General features: G+C 37.5%; 4 protein-coding genes across 7 annotated transcripts; 3 read left to right on the top strand and 1 right to left on the bottom strand.

The window, feature by feature from the left end:
• The first annotated feature begins 482 nt into the window (after positions 1–482).
• Positions 483–10,372, top strand: LOC140972857 (MLO-like protein 10). Of its 3 annotated transcripts, none has more exons than XM_073435314.1 (17): positions 483–739; positions 3,727–3,898; positions 4,089–4,278; positions 5,037–5,094; positions 5,187–5,407; positions 6,647–6,763; positions 7,239–7,299; positions 7,426–7,514; positions 7,682–7,756; positions 7,839–7,927; positions 8,172–8,221; positions 8,352–8,392; positions 8,464–8,637; positions 9,088–9,123; positions 9,208–9,275; positions 9,401–9,461; positions 9,676–10,369. In XM_073435314.1, exons 3-17 carry the CDS (start codon positions 4,144–4,146, stop codon positions 10,078–10,080), a joined length of 1,680 nt encoding a protein of 559 aa, XP_073291415.1. In that variant the 5' UTR covers positions 483–739; positions 3,727–3,898; positions 4,089–4,143; the 3' UTR covers positions 10,081–10,369. The 3 variants fall into 3 exon arrangements, with proteins under 3 accessions (XP_073291415.1, XP_073291414.1, XP_073291416.1); XM_073435313.1 differs by having other exon boundaries at positions 483–843; XM_073435315.1 differs by lacking the exons at positions 483–739; positions 3,727–3,898 and having other exon boundaries at positions 4,191–4,278; positions 5,037–5,084; positions 9,676–10,372.
• Positions 10,373–11,737: 1,365 nt separating this feature from the next.
• LOC140972854 (elongator complex protein 3) lies at positions 11,738–16,061 on the bottom strand. Its single transcript, XM_073435311.1, has 8 exons — positions 15,510–16,061; positions 15,287–15,356; positions 15,021–15,193; positions 14,313–14,487; positions 13,476–13,642; positions 13,140–13,359; positions 12,954–13,058; positions 11,738–12,311 (listed from the first exon to the last, which is right to left on the bottom strand). The coding sequence occupies exons 1-8, from the start codon at positions 15,977–15,979 to the stop codon at positions 12,000–12,002; spliced, it is 1,692 nt and encodes a 563-aa protein (XP_073291412.1). The 5' UTR covers positions 15,980–16,061; the 3' UTR covers positions 11,738–11,999.
• An 83-nt stretch (positions 16,062–16,144) lies between these two features.
• Positions 16,145–20,945, top strand: LOC140972855 (uncharacterized). Its single transcript, XM_073435312.1, has 2 exons — positions 16,145–16,672; positions 20,578–20,945. The coding sequence occupies exons 1-2, from the start codon at positions 16,179–16,181 to the stop codon at positions 20,687–20,689; spliced, it is 606 nt and encodes a 201-aa protein (XP_073291413.1). The 5' UTR covers positions 16,145–16,178; the 3' UTR covers positions 20,690–20,945.
• Positions 20,946–21,962: 1,017 nt separating this feature from the next.
• Positions 21,963–23,562, top strand: LOC140972030 (stemmadenine O-acetyltransferase-like). Of its 2 annotated transcripts, XM_073434509.1 has the most exons (2): positions 21,963–23,154; positions 23,230–23,562. In XM_073434509.1, exons 1-2 carry the CDS (start codon positions 22,083–22,085, stop codon positions 23,418–23,420), a joined length of 1,263 nt encoding a protein of 420 aa, XP_073290610.1. In that variant the 5' UTR covers positions 21,963–22,082; the 3' UTR covers positions 23,421–23,562. The 2 variants fall into 2 exon arrangements, with proteins under 2 accessions (XP_073290610.1, XP_073290609.1); XM_073434508.1 differs by having other exon boundaries at positions 21,968–23,562.
• The last annotated feature ends 193 nt before the right edge of the window (positions 23,563–23,755 follow it).

Here is a 23,755-nt window from a genome sequence, read left to right as displayed (position 1 = left end):
TAGTATTTATATATTATTTCAAATATTTATTGACTTTTTTTTTAATATAATATATTGTTTCTGATATATTTATGTATTATTTATTACATTTATTATTCACTAATTGAACTTTTACATCAATTTTAAATTTTCGCTTCAAACCTCGTCAAACACATATGAGTCTATATATAGATGATTCAATTCCGAAGTCTACATTAGGGAAGTTGAACCTAACACAAGAATATTGTCTTTTATGCTAAGTTGAAGTTTTCCACGACGGTTATTTCATTAAATTTTGGCGAGTTAGACAATAAAATAAGTTAATTTAAGATCACAAATTGTAATAAATAAATAATAAATAAAAAGATAAATAATATAGTTTTTTTAAAAAAAATTAGGGAAAAAAAACATATACGAATTTTATCTATAATACAAAGCAAATACATTTAATTACCTTAAATTATTACTACTCAAAGTGGATTTAATGTTTCATTCCTTTACCAATTCCCAAGCTTAGAAATTTGAACAGAAAAATAAGTAATCTTGTTCGATTTTAACTATGGAATTGAAGCCTATTTCTTGATATGATTCGATTTTAATGGTGATAGGCAGCTAATCGAAGTGGGTTTGCAGGCTGGAATGTGAATTTGATTGCGACGCTTTTGACAAAGTACGTAGAATTAATTCAAAGGATGTTGAAACCGAAGTTGCCGACTATGGAATTGACGGAATCTAGACAAAGATATGATAATATTATTACGTGATCGGTCAAAACTCCGCGTTTCTTTCTTCCATTTTTGTTCGGACAAAAAGAAAAAAAGAAACTCCGTTTCACCCGTCTTTGTTCCTCTTCCTACGATGAATGTAAATTTCTGTCTATCTATCTTTTTTGTGCTATATTTTAATGATCTGTTGAAATCTTTGTTCAGAATTTTGATATGGAAGTACGTGGGAATGCCACTGAAGTTGGTTTTCACAGAGTAGTGCAGTCAACTATGCAAATTTTTTATTTTTGATTTTGTAATCGAAATGATGGATGGAAAGATGTTGTTTATATGCCACAACGGGCGTTTTCCATAATCAAGCAACGGCTGGATTTTTTGGCGCTGATAGCAAAACCTCTGGGGTAGATAGGAACCCATCATCTGATCGTCGATATCATGTCAGCGGCTGCAGCGAGTCTTATGCGGCAGCAGAATTGAAAGAATTTTTGGTTGATCGAGGGGTGGGGGTGGTGGTTGCTGGGAACGTGGGTGAGTGATTGGACGAAAAGGATTGCGAGATTTGGTATCGTGAAAAATTGTCACCTTTTAATTATCCTCCGGTAATATTAACAAATTTTGGAATTTAAATGGTTGACTAAACGATTTAAAGGCAAGGGTGGCCCAATGTTGTGTCTTGGGGCGTTTGCCAACCCAAGTAAAGATATTCAAATTTTATGTTTACTTTTCTAAAAATTTAAGTTATGAAGAAAACTTATAACTCAGTTTTTTAGAGTCAGTTCAAGGATTTGGTATGGTGCATTGGATCTATCACATTTAGTTTAATTGATGTTAGATTCTCTACTGATATGTAGAAATGACTGTCTTGTATGTTTTCATTGTATGTGAGACTGCATCCGCTTGATATCTGTTGCTGTTTCTCTGTCGTAGTGAATGTTGTATGGTGAAAAAGATGCAGGTGAATTATATAATGGTATCAGGTGCGATATATGCTGATATGAGGAAGTTGGCAGCACTTAGAATTTTGAAGTACTTGTATGGTTTAAATATTTTATTGATTGACGAGACAGGGTGGGTTTTTGAGAAGAAGGTTGCTAGGCTCTGTGTTTACTTTGTTAGATAACATAAAAAAAATCTTCTGCAAAAGATTACCACATCATTTTAATGGTCACTTCTGATGTAATCACAAATGTGACCTTACTCAACTTGTTACTTGGATCATTCAAATCATGGTTCAGTTGGAGTCCATGGAGGGAACTATGCTAAAATAAAGTGGAAAATTATTTTTCAAATGTTCACATTTATATAATAGATGTTCTAATAAAAATTTGATTGAACTCAAGTATAGTTCAGCTAGCCTCACAAAGGTTGACTATAGCAAACTATCTCATTTAATGATAGGAACTTTTAGTGAGCAGATGCATAAGGTTATGAAGTCAAATTGTGGTAATAATATAATAAGTTGTAAAAAGTATGATGTAGACTAGGCTAGGTGCATTATATAAGAGAGATGTTTCTTCTTAGAAATACTGCGTGGATTTTCAAATTCTAGACCTTAAGAGATGTAGCGAAGCTTGATTTGAGATGCCATTTGTAATGTAAAAGGATGTATAATAGGCCAGTGCCTACTAGGATCAATTACATATATGCCAAATGAGAATGTTTTGTAGCATTACCCCTTAATAACATAACTTCCAACCAAACTTTACTTTGTGATCACAAATATGTCATATTATGTACCACACCATTGACTTTCTCATCCTATTTGGCCTCTGCCATTGTTAACAATGTTGCTAAAAGTTTTAAGAGATTATGGAAAGCCAAGAACAGGCTGAATCTTGAATTGAACCCAAGATTCTAATTGTTCAAGTTCTTGAAAATCCTCTCTGTCTCTCCCTACCATTTTATCATTCCTACTAGCCAGGTTTAATGCACAAGGATCCACCATTTCTTTTGTACTTTTTTCCTGTTTCAACCTCAAGAAATGATGACCCACCCTTTATGCAGCATCATGTTGGTTTGACTTTTAATTTCTGAGAGCTCAGGGACTATGAATACAAGTGCACTGAAACCCTTTGGCTGTGCGCGACTGATTACATTGGTAGCTTATCTAATTATAAATTTAACCTTTTTGATGGATCACAAAAGAAATCTTAAAGGTTTACTTAAAATTGAAAATAGAAAAATTTCTGGATGAGGTGCCCAAAATTGTGCTATCAATCTGTTTTCTGTAAATCCAGTTAGAAGGATGTCTTATCCTTCAGTTGCATTTTTTGAATTTATTAATATTAATAAATTTATTTCTTTTTATAAAAATTCCTGGTTGATATCAATGATTTATAAGAATTCTGTCCATTGTTCATGGTTCATACAACTTAAATTTGGTTCATTTACCTTCTATCACCAAATTTCAGCTTTCAGATTTAGAATCTACTATTTTAAATATTCATTGTTGAATTGATAGTTTTATTAATTAATAAGAGTTTTCTCTGGTCCTTTTTTTTAAGTGTACGCAATATATGAAGGCGATCGGCATTTTTTAGCACAGGAATATAATAAGTATTTTTGAATATTTTAGGGTTTTTGCAAACCAGGGAGACTGGGCAAAGTTTTGGTGAGAGAGGGAAAAGGTTGGGTGGTAGAGGATGTTAAAGTGGTTATTATTTTCAAGAGTAGCATTAGATATAAAATAATTGTTTTAAAAGTGCTGGTTTAGCAAAAAGCTCGAACTAATGTCTACTAACCTTCACAAAGTTGACATTCTTTAGCTTTCGCTAACAACAGATTGTGATTTTTCTTGCAACACTTTTTCTCCCTGTAATTTGATATAGAGTCATTGAATCTTAAATTTTACATGTTATGCAAGTCCAGATTGAAACTGTTGAATTTTAGTACAATGACAAAATGTCAAGTATACTGAAAAGCAAGGGTGAGCCCAGTCGAGATTTTCATTCCATGCTGATATTTTTTGTTAGTCATACCCGAAACTATATCTTATATTATCATGTTATCTTTTCCAATGCAGGATAATATCAAGACATCCTGCCATTAGGTATTCAGTCAAATCAAGTAACGAGAAGCTGCATTGTTTCGAAAGGCTGTAGACTTCTGACACTTGACCAATTCTTTGAAGGAAGAAAGTTCATTTGCTACTATTTCTCTAATAGATGTGGCATTGAATATATTTTCATTGCAGCGTAAGAAATTCATAAACAATTATTTATCTTTAAAAAAATCATGCACTGACATTATACAGATGATTGAGGTATACTGGTATTTAAGACATCGGTTTAGAATATAACCGCTCTCTGAAAATTTTGGACAACTAGCAGCTTATACTTCTTCAGCTCCAAATCTCCTGCCCTCAAATATGCTTATTCTGTGCAGAAGGTTTTTACTGTCAAAAGGCCATTCTCAGTCCCTAGTCCCTCTGCAAATATATATGGCTGGTGGAGGAATCAAAGAAGGTTCATCAAGAAATCTTGATCAGACGTCAACGTGGGCTGTTGCTGGTGTTTGTGCTGTGATTATACTCATCTCTATTGCCTTGGAGAAGATACTCCACAAAGTTGGAACGGTATTAAATTAGTTAGCACCTATGCTGTTGCCTAGAACATTCCGTCCTTTTGTCATTCACATTTTGGATGCCAAAGTATTTTTCTGCTCTTTCTTAGTGCAATTTTTTTGTTTGTTTGTTTTTCTATGTGCCATCTCTTTTATGGTTAATACTTGTTTTCTATTGTTTTAGATCCTGATTTTTTTCCATATTTTTTCCTTGAATCATTCCTAAGTTCATGGATTCTGGCCTTATCAACCAATTATTTGATAAGTTGATATTCTTTCTTTGTCAGGATTCTTATTCTAACTGTTGATATAGTAATTTGGAGAAAGGGTCTGAGGTTTTCATCATCTACTATTCACAATCTTTAATCTATTTTGTTCATCTTGGTAAAAGGTTGTTACTTGCATGTCATCAACATAGTCCTCTTCTCACATCATGACCTTGTTACGTCCTTTATTTTTAACTTGCTGCGTGATACTAATTGATATTTAAGTCTCGCTAGACATTCTTTAAGGAATCAAGTTAAATATATGAAATTGAGATAGTTCTTATATCCTTTTGTTTGGCTTTTATGAGTTGTCCATCTTGCTTTCGTTTGTTCGCTTTTATGTGATTTCAATAGTTGGGGTCCTCTTGTTAGGCCATTGTAGCATTTATTAACTCCATTTCAGTTGTAATTTTTCTTTATTCATCCTACTACAATTTAAATCATGCTTTACTGGCTTGTATGAGTGAATTGCGTTCCTCCACTTGATATTCTGAAAGTTCTGCAGTGGTTAACTGAGAGGCACAAGAAAGCTCTTTATGAGGCATTGGAGAAGGTCAAAGCTGGTGAGTTTTTGTTTAAATCTCATCTGACCTTATTATCTTTTTTCAAATGAAATGTCCTTGATTTAGATTCTGAATTTTTTTTGTTTCGGCAGAGTTGATGATACTTGGTTTCATCTCCCTAATCCTAGTGTTCTCCCAGTATTATATTGCTGACATCTGCATACCTATCAATGTTGCTGACACCATGCTGCCTTGTCCTGCGGGTTACCAAAATGAAAACAAGGAAAATGAAAACAAGGAAGGAAACCATCGCAGGCTTTTGTCTTATGAGCGTAGAGTCTTAGCTGGGAAAAAGGAGCCTTCTTGCAAGGAGGTAATTGTTTACTTTTCTATCAGGCCAAGGTCACCATATATCCATTTGTGCTTTCACATTGATTTTTTCTCCTGTATAGGATCTATTATTAACAATGAGCACGCATGCACTCATATCTTTGAATTGCTTATACATGTGTAATATACATCTCTATTCACAATTATGGTGAAAAAATCAGATCGAGTCAAATACAAGCATTATTTTAGTGTTAATTTGAAGTTTGAATGTAATTAAACATGTTTGAGCTTGCTCAAAGATTGTAAAATTTAACTTATTGAGCTCGAACAAACCTGATATGGTTGAACCTAAATTCGACTCTGTTCAATCTAAGATTTGACCGATGACTTTGATTTAACCTAAAAAACCCTCGACTTTTACCAACTTAGAATTGAAGTAAACCACATCAACTGGATAGTCGATTCAACTTCACATTAATCTCCTCATTCTCAACAAGATAATAAAAAACCTTCGAATTTTAAACATCTTAGAATTGAAATAAACCGCATCGACTGGATAGTTGATTCAACTTCACATTCATCTCGTCATTCTCAACAAGAAAATCGTTAAATTTAATAATCTAAATCCAAGTGTAAGAAACGACAAACCCATTATTTATACAACAAAAATGGAACCGAGTTTCTATCAAAGTCAAAATTATCATAATGTTCAATCATCAAAATACTCTGGTCGACAACTATTAAAAATCGAATTAAAACACCCGAACCAACCAAATGTGTTAGCAACTGTGGACATTGGCTTTCCATCATATTATGTGAAAACTTCACATTAATGCCAACCAAAAAAACATACATGAACGCCACAGATTGGCAATGTATCCTGCACTCAAAGGAAAATGTTTCACATTTTCTTTTCTTGAAAAGGATGTAGACAAATATGCAAAGCTGTATTAAAATTGAAAGTCTAGTATGTATTAGGAGCAAACGAGGCATAAGATTTATATATACCACAAATTTCAGCACTAAAGGTGGCCTTTTTAAGCATCTGTCTTGATGAATATGGTTTAAACTCTAGCAGTAGCTAATAATATTAAAACTTCCATGGATCCCCCAGCCAGAGCATCAAATCAATCCTGTTTATGTCTTTGCGATCTAGCTAATATTTTTTAGCCTGCACTATTTCATGTTCTCTCAAGGAGGAAGAAAATTCCTAATGATTCAACATTATACGACTTTACACTTCAGTTTACATCATTCTAATCTGGTTTTGCTTTTTAATCAGGGGCATGTCTCGCTTATATCAGTTGATGGACTGCATCAGATACACATCCTGATATTCTTTTTAGCAGTCTTGCATGTGACTTACAGTGCTATAACAATGGCACTTGGAAGACTTAAGGTGATTCTAGTTGCTCTAATCATTTATTTGCTTTTATATGTTTCATCCCATCTATGAAAATTGAAATTTTGAGAATACACGAGGCAATATGTCAGTCACTTTAACTACGTCTTTTTCCGGAAACCTTTCTTCAGTACCTTTGGGTCTTGTTGTTTTATTCATCTCTAGTTTTAGTAGTTTGAATATACTATCTGACCACCAAGATATACTTTTGTATTCTTAAAAAAATTTCTCCATAAGAGAATTCCATTTAACACTTTGGTGGAAGTTATATTTTGAGCTTTACATATCACCATCGTGAACTATTTTTTTGCCAGTACCATTTATCCACTTCTGTGACTCATTTGATATCATTTTGGCTGTGATGATGAAGAAAAAATCAATGGGATGGTCTTCCCACCACTAAATAAATTACTATTAGTGTAGTCATTTTCTTTATTTATGTTAGAAATATCAAATAAATTATGCTTTCCAGATTCGTGGCTGGAAACAATGGGAGCAGGAAACTTTATCTCATGATTACGAATTTTCAAATGGTATATTCATTCATCAGTTACATTTTTATATCCATAACATAACTCAATATTTTGTCTTTACCTCAACGCTCCACAGACAAGGTCTTAAGTCTTAACAGATTAGAACTTTAATTGTGGAACTGGCAGATCCTTCAAGGTTCAGGCTTTCTCACGAGACATCTTTTGTGATGGCACACTCCAGTTTCTGGACCAGAATACCATTTTTCTTTTATATTGTAAGCCATTTTGTCTACTTGATTCTTCTTTGATATTTTTGCGTAAACTGACGTGGTTATATCTGTTACAAGGATGGGTAATCATATGTAACAATTTTTCATATTTGTTGCTTCGAGGCTGCTACCCATATACTCACTAACCTGGTGATTTTATCTTTTTCATGCAGGGATGCTTTTGTCGTCAATTTTTTAGGTCTGTTGGCAAATCTGACTACTTGACCCTTCGCAATGGCTTCATTACTGTGAGTTATTTTTATATCCTTTATATGAGTTATATTTCCTTCTTTTCTCTTTTAACTATGGATTTACCTTTTCACCTTTTAGGTTCATTTGGCACCAGGAAGCAAATTTAACTTCCAAAAGTATATCAAAAGGTCACTGGAGGATGACTTTAAGATTGTTGTGGGAGTAAGGTACCTAAAATAGACTAAATTCTTAGTTTTCTTTGAATTTTTGGACGGATATACTCTTTCAATCACGCCCAAATCAAAATTGCTAATTTTACATTTTTCCAACTTTTTTTTATGTGATTTTCAGATGGCAATCTGTTTCTTTGATTTTTTAGAACAATCGATTCTTTTTTCAATCAAACCCAAATTTAAGTTGCTGATTTTACTCTTTTCTTCCTGCCATGTTTATATGATTTTTGGATGGCAGTCCTGTACTTTGGGGATCATTTGTCATATTCTTGCTCCTAAATGTTAGTGGTAAGTTACTGTTCAATCATTGCAATATTATGTCCTCTAATGAAATATTCGCAGCAGTATTTCCATCAATATGATCCCGACAATTTTGTTATTTGTTAAGCCTTTATATTTTTCTCTTGTACTTTGTCAGGTTGGAGGGCACTGTTTTGGGCATCCTTAATTCCTCTGATTGTAAGATCCCTTCATTGTAAAAACAAATTCTGAGTACACAAACAAGAAACATAACATATGTTGTTTTCCAGATAATCTTAGCTGTTGGCACGAAGCTACAAGCTATTTTGACTAGGATGGCCCTGGATATAACAGATAGACATGCAGTAGTCCAGGGCATGCCTCTCGTGCAAGGGTCGGATAAATATTTCTGGTTTGGTCGGCCTCAGTTGGTGTTGCATCTTATACACTTTTCTTTGTTTCAGGTAACCTTCTTTTTTTTTTTCAGGTAAGAGACACTAAGAATAGCCTAACTCAATGTTTTACCTGTGTCTGACTTCAATGTGGTGGTTCATCTAAGTTCTGTTATACAAGTAATATCGACTTGCAACTCATTGTTATCACGGTTTATAATGGCTTATATTTCTGATGGATGGTGAACCTTGTGTTTGGACACCATATTGATTGGTAAAAGGGAAAAAAGAAATTGATCGAGAATGGGTTATAGTCATTCAGAAAAATATCTCAATTGTCATCGTCGCTGTTGTTTCAAATAATGGACAAAATTATAGTGGGAATGCTTTAACTAAATTTAAGAGGTATGATAATTTTGAAAAATTATCCGTCTACCATTTATATGTTCATTTGGATTTATCCCTGCCATCCATATCTTATTAGGCAAATAAACGTGCTAATCAATTTAATCATCCGTGCAGAATGCATTCCAAATAACATACTTCTTCTGGATTTGGGTAACGATTCTCTTCTAATTAGTACGTTGAACACCAGATTATCCCGCACAACATAATTAATGAAAGGAATTTTGTCTTGTGCAGTACGAATACGGAATAGATTCTTGCTTCCATGATAATATCAACCTTCTAGTTGTCAAAATTGCTTTGGGGTAAGACGTATCCGGCATCATTTGTGGCACATTTGAATTATATGATATGATATATGAGATAAGAGATTTAGCATTTGGAACAAGAAATGCCTTTTTTCTGATTAGATCTTGTTATGATATTGCAGGGTTTTTGTTTTATGCTTATGCAGCTATATTACACTTCCACTCTATGCCCTTATTGCTCAGGTACCTTCACAAGAAACATACTGACATCTCTAAACTCATTTAGGGGCGGAATGAGGGTGGCAATCAGCCCTATGAAACGACCAAAAAGTTGGAATCTAAAAATTAATTTCCTCTCTCTAAAATCAATGGCATCGCTCCCCTTGAATGAAATTTTGGGTTCGCCCTTGAGCTTATCTGACCTTTACTGATCAATTTTATTGCCATACATACACAGATGGGTTCAAATATGAAGAAATCAATCTTTGATGAACAAACATCAAAGGCCCTCAAGAAGTGGCATATGGCTGTGAAAAAGAAGAACAGAGGGCAAGAAGGAAGGTCTCCTACTCGAACTCTAGGTGACACAAGCCCCATATCTTTGATGGGATCTCCATTTCACCCGACAGGTGCCACACTTCAACGTTTCAAAACTACTGGGCACTCTACTCATTCACTTGGACATGAAGAAAATGATGGATCTGATATCGAGGAGCCATCGTTACACATGACTGCTACATCCAGCTTGATCATAAGAACTGATCGTGATGATATAGAATATGAGACAAGCATACGTGGTGAAAAAGAAACAACTAAAAAGGAAGATGACTCCTCATTTGTGAAGCTGGCCTTGCAGAAATGATGTAGAAAGAGTTGATCCCTTGATTTGTTTTTTTACTCTCTTCCCTTTTGATCTTATGCCAGTCGTGTCAGTTGGCTTTCTTTGCCTTCTTATATTTTGCTTCAATAACCTGGTATTCTTAGTTTACAGAAACAGTTTAAATGAATTGCTCTTTGTATCCTTCATCGAAGCTGTTACACAGACACCCCCTCCCCTGTACGTATTTATGTGGAGAGCCGTCAATTCGGGTTTGGTCCGTTGAATTGATGGAATTATCCATCGCTGGTTTTAAAAGGAGAGTAATGCAACGGGTCTTTTTCGGGATCCTCCATTTATACAATGCCATTAGGCTTTGTCTATCCCAGTTAAATTGTCTGCTATTTATCGTCGGAATTCAGAGGTTTCTTTTCCGACACTGTATCTTCTCCCGGCTTTGAAGATGGCGGGTGGCTTCCCCCCACGGACAATCTTGATTTATTAATTTACTCTCCAAATATAGATACATTCCTTTTTTTAGTGGTACTCTTATAATATTGAGTTATTACATTATTCCACTACACTATTTATTGTTTGTTTTAAAAAATATTGATTAATCAGAATTTTTCCAAATAAATCAAAGAACAAAGAAAATATTGTTTGACGGTTTTATTAGTCCATTTTATAAGACGAGTCTTTTATTTGTGTCACTCACTGAAAAATATTACTTTTTATGTTAAAGATATTATTTTTTATTGTAAATATAGACATGATTGACTTATCTTACGAAAAAAATTTGTGAAACTGTTTAACGAGACTTTCTCATCAAAAAATATGGATATATAACATAAGCACGAGAATCAGTTTGCTTGGTTCAATTTGATTTATGTAAAATTAATTCATTTTTTTATTGTTACATATAATTTAATGCTTCAAATAATTTAAAATATAGTTGCTTAATTTCTTCCTTCACGTGAGAGGAACGTATTCTTTGTACTTCAATTGTCCTAACAAAAAATGTCCAAAAAATATAGGAGCACACGTGGTCCAATTATAGACAATCCAATATATATCGGTGAATTTTGGATTCTGATATCATGCTATGAATAGTCTAACACATATCAGTGTAACACAATCATGTTTATGGACAGTCCAACACATAACAATGAAACTAGACTCTAATATCATGTTAAAATTAAAATTTGGATCTAACTCAACCCCAAAAATTAGTTCAAAGTAGATGATTGTCAAATCTATATATACAACTCACAATGATTTTATCCAACCGAGGTATTTATAAACAGTTCAACACATAACAGTGAAACCCGACCATACTATGAACAATCCAACACATAACAGTGAAACTTAACTTTGATAATATGTTAAGATTGAGACTTGAATCTAACTCAATTCTAAAAACTAGCTCAAAAAAACATGACTGCCAACTCCGTATATACAATTCATAGTAATTATATCCAACCGATTCAAGGAGAACTAAACGCAGTCAAGTCAAGATAGAAGCTTTTTCCAAAATTTCCTTTAGTTCATGTGGTAAGATAAATGATGTATTATTGATTAAATATTAATAAAAAAGTTACTCATACAAACTATCATAAATTGTGTGTGCAATTATAACTTTAATTTTTGCATCCTATGGTATAAAATTCATGTAACGATTATATCCATAAAAACAGTAAATCTAAATACACAAAAACTCTGTAACATTTCATCACCATTCCTAAGTTTATAGAATTTTAAATTCATACAAGCAAAATTGCCCTTTCATCGGTATGGAATGACCATAACAGAGCTACACTCAAACTTGATTCCAGAACATAAAAACTTTAAATATGGCTTACAAGAGAGCAGCTGTAGTTTGGGAATGTATAATTCACCAAATAAGCAACATAACCCAAATTACACTTCCAATCCCACAGATTAATGTCGCTTGTGAGTTATGTACATCAAGTTAGAAATTTCACCATGTAAGGTCCTTCAAGTTCATACCCCAACTTTCTATAGTAATGTCGTGTTCCAACACCAGAGATTACAGCTATTTTCGTCGATCTGTGCTCTCTAAGAGCAATCCGTTCGGCTTCCTCCATGAGTAATGTACCATAACCCTGGTGTTGCAGTTTATCGGCATCTCGCCCATGAACAGGAACTGCAGTCCCATAAACGTGTAACTCACGGACAATAGAACACTTCCCCATGAGCTCCGGGCAAGTTACATTCCGTCCACATTTACGCAACCGTAGTAACCCAACGAGTATGTCCTGATATCAGGAACCAAAAATGTAGGGAAGCTTAATTCTATAATATAAAAAAAATTTGCATGTAATATGACAAAAAAGTTCATAACTAACCATGCTGGTTTTATACAGGTTCCTAATAAGGTAGTGAAAAATTAAAAATATCCCATAAAACCAAACAAACAAGCTCTTAGCTGGCATGCTTCAACAGTTTTAATACAGATTGCAAATAAAAATAACAATAGTATAGAAAGAAAAAAAGGGAAATTGATAGCTAGATAACATTTGATTCCTTGATTCAATGTCATGAAAACACGAGATTTCAGTGGCGCAACGTAAAACAGCAAAGCCATTTAGAAAACATCCATCTGACAACCAATCAAATCCAATAATATGCATGACTAACAAGTTGCAACAGATTCAAACAATTTATAGAATGATGATTGAAAAAAAATACAATTATATACCCATTTATGTAAAGTTCTTGAAATGAAGAGTGAACAAATATAATATACCAAGTATAGGCACTGTGAATTTTCGCCAGAGATGCTAGATTATAGATACATAAACTGATAATATAGTGAGGAAACACACCATCAAACATGTCCGAACATAAAAAACAATGCAACTTGTCAGGAGAAGAAAGAAGCATGAAAGTTGACGCACCTGACGTGTATCTTCATATGAAAGAAAAGTTTCCCAACCCCCATTTGCAGTGTAATCCCTGCGGACTAGCTCAACTTCTTCTGGCTTTATCTTGTGATGAATGTCCTAAATTTATATTACAAATTGAGTTTACTACAAATGCATAAAATCATGCTCAAACAAAAGGGGAAAAAAAAGTTCACTAGCCTGGATTCCAGCTTCACGTGTCCGAACATCTCGACATTTCAAGCCCAAATCATCCATTCGAGCTAAAGCTAGCTCCCGAAGATTACCCTTCTCGACCCCTGAAGTAACTAGGGGCATGGGAATATCTCTTTGAACTCTATATACACGAGTCCAGGGAGGAACCAATGCTAGGATTCGGGCTACAATGTCTACAAGCTGTTCAGGTGGATAATTTCTGTACCTGTATTTGACCAGATAATGCACAACCATGATTAGCAAATTTTTTTTTTTTTTGAAGAAACAATTTTTTCCAGGACCTGCCATTATTGCAAAAGAAAACCTTTTCATTGACCATACCTGCCAGTTTTCCAAAGCTCATAAAGACCAGTCCCACGAATAACTAGAGTGGGATAAATTTTAAGCCCATCGGCCCTGAAGGACGGGCTATCAAAGAACTCTTTAAAACTTTCCATGTCTCTCTCAACCCCAACATTTGGAAGATCAGGCATCATATGAGCAACTACCTACAAATATGGTAGGAGAATTCATTGACAAAAATCAAATTCTGGAGCTTAGAAGGTGAACTACCAGATACTTGACACCACTGAGTCATAGAAATCAGTAGAACTATTTCAGGACAAAAGACATGGAACTGATGGAATTACTCGAGAGTGGTTAAACCATTTGTGAGAAAGAACACCACATTGCATGTGATTCATGACTTCAATTGTGCTAGCCCTAAGTACAAAGTGGCACCAATGCCATAAGATCACCAAAATAACAGTGATAACAGTAATAATAAATTAGGACTTATTTTCTCAATACAATAAAATAACATGCATTCTGGATGCTGATAATTACCTCATCATCTAGACTTGACAGGTTTTCATTCATTCGATAAGCTTATAAGATTTGCCTTTTTAACCTATAAAGCAGAGATGCTTGTGAATGGAATTTATATAATGCACAAATCAATTCAGAATGGCATTTTCAAGCTCTCCTAGGACAAAAAAACAAACTATCAAGACTGAGGCCACAGAATTATGACATGATAACTATGTCAACAAGTCTGACACATCTTATACACAAGCAACACAGCTGGCAATGGTCTCGAAAGATAGAAACTAGAAATTAAAAATTATGCGGATAGAACACAAGTAATTAGACAGGACTTAATTTAATTTAGAGGAACACCTTAAAACCAGCATCCTTAGCCAAGCAAAAGCAATCAGCCACAGCTGCAACAGTATGGCCCCTATTGGTGTCACGGGCAACATCTTCATATGTACTCTGTACACCAATCTCCAGTCTTGTACAACCATATGACAGCATCTGCCTCAAATGTGGTCCAAGGCAGTAGTCTGGCCTTCTATTTTTTTAAATAAAATCACAGTGAGTTATTGGGTGCAAATTGATCTGGTCGACTAATATCAAATCACAAAAACTAAATAATGACAAAAACAGTTTGAAAATAAGGTTTGTTCGGTGCTCATGGTTTCTATAGGTGAACTGAGGCGTGTGGATGTCCTGGAAACTAGCCACAAAATGAAAATGAAAAAGAAAACGAAAACCAAGCCTTATTAAAGAGAGAGCACAAAAGTCATGACGTTCTAAAATCTAGATGATGAAAATTCTTACGCATATTCGAAATATAAACTTCTCATAGCAGATGTAAACTAAAAATACACTGAATCTCTAGTGCTTATTCTCCGAATGTGTGGACCTGATAACGTGTTTCGGAGAGTGAGAATCAATGCAAACATTTACCCCATGTTTTCAAAGCACCCCCAGTAACTGAACACAAGAAAAACCGCATTCACCAATAACAAATCTATCTCAAGGGCAAACTACAAGGGCTTGGCTTAAGAAGAGAAGGAAAGAAGAAAATAATGTGCAAATTACGTTTCTATAGTCATTCCAATACACTTTGTGGAACTGTGCTCGGAGTAGGAAACTGCTTCTTCAACATTGGAAGAAGTGTGCCCTGATAGAGCATCATGAAGATTCCTTATAAAAAAATCACGGTAATCTGCTGGCAACGACATAAATGTACCACCCATCAAAATAAATTCAACCTGCATAAGAAACATAAATAAAAATATGAAATAAGGAAATTTTTTAACCAGGTGAAATAACTTTAGGTTGTTGAAAAGTAAAAACCAAGTTACCTTATCAACACTGTGGCCCAACCTCTTAAGTTGATCTATCCTACTTCTTGCCTGGACATAAGGCTCATATCTATGACCACCAGAGAAAAACTAATCAGAAAAATCTATCCAAGCCACACGGAAAAACCTCCTAGACAAAACTTGAACACTCACAGAAATAACTTCGGTACATCCATCTAAACTGTAAGCACACCCCAAAAAAATAAACATAAAAATACCTTACCTCGCCCTTATAGCTCTCATGCTAGTGGGCTCATATCCAGTGTAACTCTGCGTACTGTATTCGAAATCCGAATCAGGGCCACCGGGGCAATATACACAAATATTACCCGTCGTCGCAATATGCGGGCAGCGATGAGGCTTCGACATAACAGCGACGACAGCAATTCCCGACGCCGTTCGAACCGGCTTCGCCTTCAATTTGGGCAGAAGCATTTCCTTTTCGGATTCTGGTAACGCCGCGATCATTTCTACCAGCTTTGGAGCCTTAGAGAGGCCATACTTACGGCATACGGCAGACTTCACGGCGTTAAGGTCGACGTTTTCGCCCTTGCGAGAGAGGTCGACCATGGTGGACACTATTTCAGCGATTGCTTTGACCCGGGCTTCTTCTTCTGATAGTCCATGAGATATTACTCCGCCGCGACCCGGCCGCGGGAGCTTTCGAGTTTCGGCAACGACCGCCGCCGCCATGTTCCGGTGTCTACTGTGGATTTGTAAAGGTAAAACCCTGCTGATGATAATAAAAGTTTAGGGGGGTCTGTTTGCTATTATGATCAAAATCAAGACCTTATTTATTCATAATAATAAATTCTCAATAAAAAAATAATTTTAAAAAACCGGTGCCAAACACTCGGTCCCTTTCCAGTTTCCACCCAAGAACCAAACATCAATGGCGATCTCTCAACTTCATTCCACCAAATTCTTCTTCCCCCCAACCACACTCCCCACGCAAAGATCCCCATCCCCATCCCCACCCCCACCCCCCCGACTACTAACACTCCACCCATCAAAACACATGCCGCCCCCACTATCTCTCCAACCCAAAACTCAGTTCTTGATCCACACAACACTGCTAAAGCATCCCATCAAAACCCAGTACCAAGAAGACAAAGAATTCCCTTTTCAGAATTTAAACAATCCCGGTCCTTTATCCGTTGCTTTCCCTGCACTTGAGTTCGCAAATACCCTGTTCTTTAACTCGGCCTACAATGTTCAGGTGATAGTACGTAGCGGTGAGCCTGAAGAGAGTCTGATCGGTAGGTTTCTGACGGCGGTCCTTAAGGCAGGTGTTATACAAGAATCTAAGCGGAGAAGGTTTTTCGAAACCGCTCAAGAGAAGAGGAAGAGAAAGGCCAGGGCGGCCGCCAGGCGTAACAGAAAAAGGTCCGTTTTTCTATCTGATTGTTGGAGAACAAAATGGCAGTGAAGTGATGCATATATGTGCAATCTATTTGCTGATTGACGCGTTTTGTTGTGTTGATTGCTGATTTTAAGGATTAACGTGTGAAGAAAATGGTTCACTTCAGCAAGTTGTGGAGTCAGGGATGTGAAAATATGATGAGCACCGAAAAAGCCCAAATAACAGCTGACTTGTCTTAATTATTGTCACCAGAGGTTCTAAATCGTTTATTGTCACTGAAACAAAATATTCATGCATTCATGTATTGTGATGTTCTTTTAGCGGACTGACCCAAAACTCAGAACCAGGGTCTGTTTTAAACAGACAGCAAAAATAAATTTACATGAATTTTATAAGAGAAACCACATACTTCTTGATGCGATCCGGGCGAAATAGATGAGCCGGGTCGGGTGCTCCACCGTATCTGCTATCGAGATAATGAAGGGAATAAGAGCAGTGTGAGATACGGCTTTCACTGTGACCTGCAGACAAGGAGATAAACTCGTGAATGTGCGCCGGAAAGGTGTCCGGCGTAGCCACTCCGATGCTTAAGTCAGTGAATGACTCAACAAAAGACCAATGTAACCAAGTGATGGTTTTGATATTGGTGTAGAAGTGTAAACAATAAAATGAATCAATCTTAATGCAAAGAGAGCACCTGGTATTTATAATAGGAGAAGTAATGATGACTTCGTTCTTCGTGCTACCTATCAATTATAGTAGGGCGGCTGATTGTACCCTATATCTTGACATGTCAAATCTCATATTAGTCACGTCCCGCCTGTCTGATTTTGTCAACCACCTAGTACCATAGATAGGACGGCCGCCTACACCCTAGCCTACTGGCGTACTTGAGTGTGGTGCTCATATCGAGGTGGCCCGGGTATAAAGTCTCTCGGAAGCTTGCATGAGAGCCCGGGCGCTCAATAGCCCGTGGAGAAGACGTCCCGGATATTCAACTGCTCGACTTCTGGTGACCCTTCTCGTAGATTCTCCCCAACTTGAGCTATCCATCTAGTGTCCCGGGTCGTCCGTGACCCGGGCACAATCCATACCCCTGACCCGGGCACAACCCATGACCCGGGCTATCTCGGGGGTATCATGACTCCTTCTTTAAATAGTCGGGCTAGAGTAATACACGCTGTCCCGATTAGTCTTGTGTGCCCGGTCAAGGAAAATACTTTCATAGAAAGATAATCAATTCCAGATTATAAAAGCATCGTAGTCTTCAAATATCCCAAAGATGGGATGAAGTGCCGGGGCCTCAAGTCTCTCGGACTTAATGAATGATCGAGGTGCAGAGCCCCGAGCCAGGGTACAGATCCCTGGACTTAGCAGATGACCAAGGTACGGGTCCCCGGACTTAGCAGATGACCGGGGTACGGATCCCCCGGCCAGGGTACGGGTCCCTGGACTTAGCAGATGGCCGAGGTACGGATCCCCTGGCCAGGGTACGTAGCCCTGGACTTAGCAGATGGCCGAGGTACGGATCCCCGGGCCAGGGTACGGAGCCGTGGACTTAGCGGATGGCCGAGGTACGGATCCCCGGGCCAGGGTACGGAGCCGTGGACTTAGCGGATGGCCGAGGTACGGATCCCCGGGCCAGGGTACGGGTCCCTGGACTTAGCAGATGGCCGAGGTACGGATCCCCTGGCCAGGGTATGTAGCCCTGGACTTAGCAGATGGCCGAGGTACGGATCCCCGGGCCAGGGTACGGGTCCTTGGACTTAATGAGCAACCAGGGTACGGAGTCCTGGGTCTTGGAGTGGTCGAGGTGCGGAACCCCGAGCCAGGGTACGGAGCCTTGGTCTTAACAGATGAACGGGGTACGGATCCCCGGGCCAGGTACGGGTCCTTGGACTTAATGAGCAACCAGGGTACGGAGTCCTGGGTCTTGGAGTGGTCGAGGTGCGGAACCCCGAGCCAGGGTACGGAGCCCTGGTCTTAACAGATGACCGGGGTACGGATCCCCGGGCCAGGGTACGGGTCCCTGGACTTAATGAGCAACCAGGGTACGGAGCCCTGGGTCTTGATAAATAACTGGGGCCTTGCATCTCCCAGACTTAAATAATGTGTCGGGGCCTCATGTCTCCCGGACTTTGGATAAGGTGCCGGGGCCTTATGTCTTCCGGACTTAAAAGATTTTGCTTCTCCTGTTGTATTAGTTTTACTAAAAACCAAATCACTAACCTTGAAATACTAAATCCGAATTCATTTTCGGTAGAGTGAAACTTCTCTGGTTGAGCTAAATTAGGTGAATAATATAGTTGTATGCTACTGAGTGCATAGCAAACGCTCTTCCACGCCAATCCAGGATAGCTGCTGAGCTTTGAATCCATATAAAATCCACATATAAGATCGGAGTGCCGAGCTGGTCGGACTTGTATGTTTGAATGGAAACCATATCTACGCCTTGAGCTGAAGTTCCCACAGACGGCGCCAATGATGAGATCCGGGCGAAATGGATGAGCCGGGTCGGGTGCTCCACCGGATCTGCTATCAAGATAATGAAGGGAATAGGAGCAGTGTGAGATACGGCTTGCCCTGTGACCTGCAGACAAGGAGATGAACTCGTAAATGGGCGCCGGAGGGGTGACCGGCGTAGCCACTCCGATGCTTAAGTCAGTGAATGACTCAACAAAAGACCAATGTAACCAAGTGATGGTTGTGATATTGGTGTAGAAGTGTAGACAATAAAATGAATCAATCTTAATGCAAAGAGAGCACCTGGTATTTATAATAGGAGAAGTAATGATGACCTCGTTCTTCGTGCTACTTACTAATTATAGTAGAGCGGCTGATTGTATCCTATATCTTGACATGTCAAATCTCATATTAGTCACATCCCGCCTGTCTGATTTTGTCAACTACCTAGTACCATAGATAGGACGGCCGCCTACACCCTACCCTACTGGCGTACTTGAGTGTGGTGCTCATATCGAGGTGGCCCGGGTAGAAAGTCTCTCGGAAGCTTGCATGAGAGCCCGGTGAGAAGACGTCCCGGGCATTCAACTGCTCGACTTCTGGTGACCCTTCTCGTAGATTCTCCCCAACTTGAGCTATCCATCCAGTGTCCCGGGTCGTCCGTGACCCGGACACAATCCATACTCCTGACCCGGGCTATCCCGGGGGTATCACTTCTAATTGAAGCAAAAGTTTTTGATGGGGTAAGAAGGCGAGGAGGAGTCGGTTCCCATGGCCATCCCTTTGCTCCACCTTGTGAAGCTATTGTCGTTGAAGGACGAGATTTCCTAACTTTTTACTTTTATTTTGGCTCAAAATGATGGCGTAAACAATCTTGTGTTCATTAAAGAATTGAGACACATGTTTAGATCGTTGTTAAAACACTTGGTTTTGGCTTTCATTAAAAGTGTTTGAGCCAAGTATGCCACTAGCTGCTCAATGGTTCTAATAAACTTTTAACTTGGTTTAATATTGAGCTCTCACTGAGTTTACCATCTATGCTTGGATTATTGCTGCTTACTTGGTATTTATTTTTTTCTAGGCTTTGTCATGTCTCAAACCAGACAAAGGAATGTATTGGGTTTTGTTTTCTGGGATACTGTAGATTGGTTAGATTGGTTGGTAGACTAAATCACACGCCGAGATGGACTCAACTATTTGATATTTTTTAAGGTGTTCCAGTGCTTTCAACCTTTGTAAGAGTTATGGTTGATTTGTTATAATTGACTTAAACGCTTAATTCATATTATATCTACTTTACTTCTCATTCATTTACTGAATATTAAGACATCATTTCTTGGTAGCCAGGCGACTACAGTCCAAATGCTTGATTTATTATCATTGACTTTAACGCTTAATTCATATTATATCTACTTTACTTCTCATTCATTTACTGAATATTAAAACATCTTTTCTTCGTAACCAGGCAACCACAGTCCAAGGCATCAAGAAAGGACAAAGCTGAGGTTCCAAAGAAGAAGGACGATCCTGAAGATGATAACTGGGAGGATTTTGATGTGGATCTACCCTACTGTTGACCTGCAATACATAATACTATAAAACAACCTGAAAGCAGATTGCTAATTATAATAGAAAACTTCGCGGAAAGTATTCAGTTTGGTAGCAGTACTGATTGTTCGCAACCAGGAAAGCTTTTGTTGTTCATTGAGTGTTGGTGGAATGACTCCTACGGTCATACGAAAGCTTTATGGTTCTCAAGTTCTTGATTTATGGTGAAATGTATATTTCGGAACTTCATGATGGTATAATCTTATTATCTTAGACAGATCAGAATGCCTTGTGCAAAATGGTTTTACTCAGATCGATATCGGACATGTTTTCTGAAATTCTGGAATGCCTGAGTTTCTCTCTTGTTTGTTTCCTTGTCACAAGTTGGTTAAAATTTTGCTAATTCTTGCCAAGTTTAGTTAAAAAAAATGTCACATATCGATCTGCTTACTTTGATTGATTGTAAATGTCCAAACAATTGTTTTGAGTTTATGGGATAGTTGTAATGGAAATGCAAGTTTCCAAGGACCTAAGTCAATGAAGCTCCATAGTAGTGAAAGGAATCGATTGTTTTTTATAAGGTGTAATAAAAAGAATTTAATTGTATTACTTGATATTCTGTCACAGTTCACGTTCTATACAATCATACATCTAAGATGAACTATTCTTTTTTTTTTTTTTTTTTTTTTTTTTTTTGAAGGAAAGATGAACTATTCTTGTTATAAGCATATCGTAAGAAGATTGTGCAGGGTCGAAGTATTGTGGTGGATTTCTGTACAACAGGTGACTGGACAGTAATATAGATGGTAAGGACGATTTAGTGCTCGTAGACGAGGAGACTGGATAGACCAACAACCATCTTTTTTTACATCAAAACTTGCTGCGCGATCTCTATAATTGGTCTACGTTCTGTGATGTCCAGATCTTGGATTCATGTGTATAATCAAGAGTATATGCACACATGTATATCGTTAATCTGCCGTGGTTTATGTCTTGATTGAAGCAAGTTAGCTTTATTTTGAAATGGCAGGAATCGACTTTAGAGATAGTGGGTTTATATTTTTCCCTTCAAGATTGTGATATTTTTTTGTTTATGATATAGTCGAGATATTGATCATTTGTTTTCTTAATTATGTTGTTGTTTGCATACGAAAAATGACCCATGAACCCCATTTGTATTTCGAGAAGTGCATCGTTAACTTTTTTATTAAAAAAATTGATATATTTTTCTTTTGCCCTGCTTATCTGACATGTTGTGACCCTAAGCTTTTGTCATTTAATGTACAAGGTATCGGATTCTTTTTCCTGTGAATATTACTGAGATCCAATAAAGTGCTGGTAGCATTAATAATTAATTTCTTGTAGTACGATCACTAGTACCCCACGAATTTGGTAAAATATTGGAGTAATCTTGATCTCTCGATGAATTTTTCACTTCCTCCAATATTGAAAATGAAGATTGACATCGTTTGTAGAGAGTTCATCAAGCCTTCTTCTCCAACCCCACTTCAACTCCAAGATTACAATCTCTCTTTCATTGATGAAAGAATTCCAAATACCTATATACCTCTGCTTCTTTACTACTCTTTCCACGACAACAAGAACACCACCACCCAATCCGAAATATCGCGTCAGCTAAAGAATTCTTTGTCGGATTCTTTAGTCCATTTTTATCCTCTGGCTGGAAGGATTGGTGACCAGGCTTCAGTTCGTTGCAACGATGAAGGGATTTTATACATAGAAGCATACGTCGATGGCTCGATTTTTGCGTTGACTGAATGCCCCGAAAATGATATACTAGACAAGCTTGTTCCATTCGAATCCAGTGGAACCATATCAAGTTGTGAAGAGCAATTAGCAATTCAAGTTAGTTTCTTCAAGTGTGGTGGATTTTCTATCGGGACATGCATTTCACATAGGATTTCTGATGGTTTTACACTTGGTTCATTTCTCAAATCATGGGCTGCCATTTCTTGTGGGGGTCAAAGCGATTTAATGACTCCTGTGTACAACGCAGCAACGCTATTCCCACCAAGAAACGCTCCTGATTTCAAGCCAAATTCGAGAAACCTATCGGTGCAGCCACCCGTTGTGAAGTACGTCACGAAGAGATTTCTTTTCACTGCATCTGGTATAGATGAATTGAAACAGAAAGTTATAAAAAACTCATCCGTAGTAAAACCTACGAGGGTCGAGGTTCTATCTGGTTTTCTGTGGTATCATTGCATGGTGGCAAAAGGGGTCGAGAAACCTCGAAAATCTGTCGCTTTTCACCCTGTTAACTTAAGGGGAAGGATTCAATTCTTGTCGGAACGTTCTTTTGGTAATCTTTTTCAAATGACAAAGGCGGTTGCCATAGTTGATGATCAAACGGATTGGATTGAATTAGTGCAAAAACTGAGAGATGCATTCAGGAAAATCGACACAGGCTATACGGCAGAGTTGTTGGGTCAAAATGGTTGTCATCTTGCGCAGGAGAACTTCGTGGAGATCAGTAAATTCTTGGGTTTTGAGGATATCGAGATTTTCAGATTCAGCAGCTACTGTAGATTTCCATTTCATGATGCAGATTTTGGATGGGGGAATCCTGTTTGGGTAAGCACTGGTGGTTCGTGTATCAAGAACGTGATTACTTTGCTTGATTCTGTGAAATCTGATGGAGGAATTGAAGCATGGCTTGTGATGGCTGGCCCAGAAATGCAGAGGCTTCATCAGAAATTGGAATTCCTTGGTTATCTTTCATCCTCGTCTTCTGGTTGATTAATTAACGTAGTACCTGAGCTTTATTTTATATATGATATAGATCTTTTATGTACCAAGTTTTTATTCTTGCAGATGTCAGACAACTGATTATTTGTACGTACGTGCATAATTTATCAATATATTTCCATTCTCATATAATTTCAAATCACATATTTTGCAAGTTTCATTTACATGTGTGAAATCTTTCCTCCTATATACCAACTAAAGTTTCATTGAGGTACTCGGAGTGCTTTGCCGTTCAACTCCTTCACCTTCATCGCTTTTCATGAATAATCCGAGTTCCTCCAACGGATTACAACTTGCCTGAAATTTGAAACTATCGAGACCATTTT

The sequence above is a fragment of the Primulina huaijiensis genome, chromosome 3, assembly GCF_012295235.1.
Source record: "Primulina huaijiensis isolate GDHJ02 chromosome 3, ASM1229523v2, whole genome shotgun sequence".
NCBI lineage: Eukaryota > Viridiplantae > Streptophyta > Magnoliopsida > Lamiales > Gesneriaceae > Primulina > Primulina huaijiensis.
Note: the sequence above shows the minus strand (reverse complement) of the source record. Positions and strands in the feature narration are given on the sequence as shown.

Bases quoted from the DNA above. Each gene is read 5' to 3' on its own strand.
- LOC140972857 (XM_073435314.1), top strand. From the start codon at position 4,144: ATGGCTGGTGGAGGAATCAAAGAAGGTTCATCAAGAAATCTTGATCAG. The intron at 7,928-8,171 runs GTACCTAAAATA...TTTGGATGGCAG, and splicing joins AAGATTGTTGTGGGAGTAAG to TCCTGTACTTTGGGGATCAT. The intron at 8,222-8,351 runs GTAAGTTACTGT...GTACTTTGTCAG, and splicing joins CTTGCTCCTAAATGTTAGTG to GTTGGAGGGCACTGTTTTGG.
- LOC140972854 (XM_073435311.1), bottom strand. From the start codon at position 15,979: ATGGCGGCGGCGGTCGTTGCCGAAACTCGAAAGCTCCCGCGGCCGGGT. The intron at 13,643-14,312 runs GTGTTCCTCTAA...CCATATTTGTAG, and splicing joins CTAAGGATGCTGGTTTTAAG to GTAGTTGCTCATATGATGCC. The intron at 13,360-13,475 runs GTATGGTCAATG...GGTCAAATACAG, and splicing joins GAGCTTTGGAAAACTGGCAG to GTACAGAAATTATCCACCTG.
- LOC140972855 (XM_073435312.1), top strand. From the start codon at position 16,179: ATGGCGATCTCTCAACTTCATTCCACCAAATTCTTCTTCCCCCCAACC. The intron at 16,673-20,577 runs GTCCGTTTTTCT...CTTCGTAACCAG, and splicing joins GCCAGGCGTAACAGAAAAAG to GCAACCACAGTCCAAGGCAT.
- LOC140972030 (XM_073434508.1), top strand. From the start codon at position 22,083: ATGAATTTTTCACTTCCTCCAATATTGAAAATGAAGATTGACATCGTT.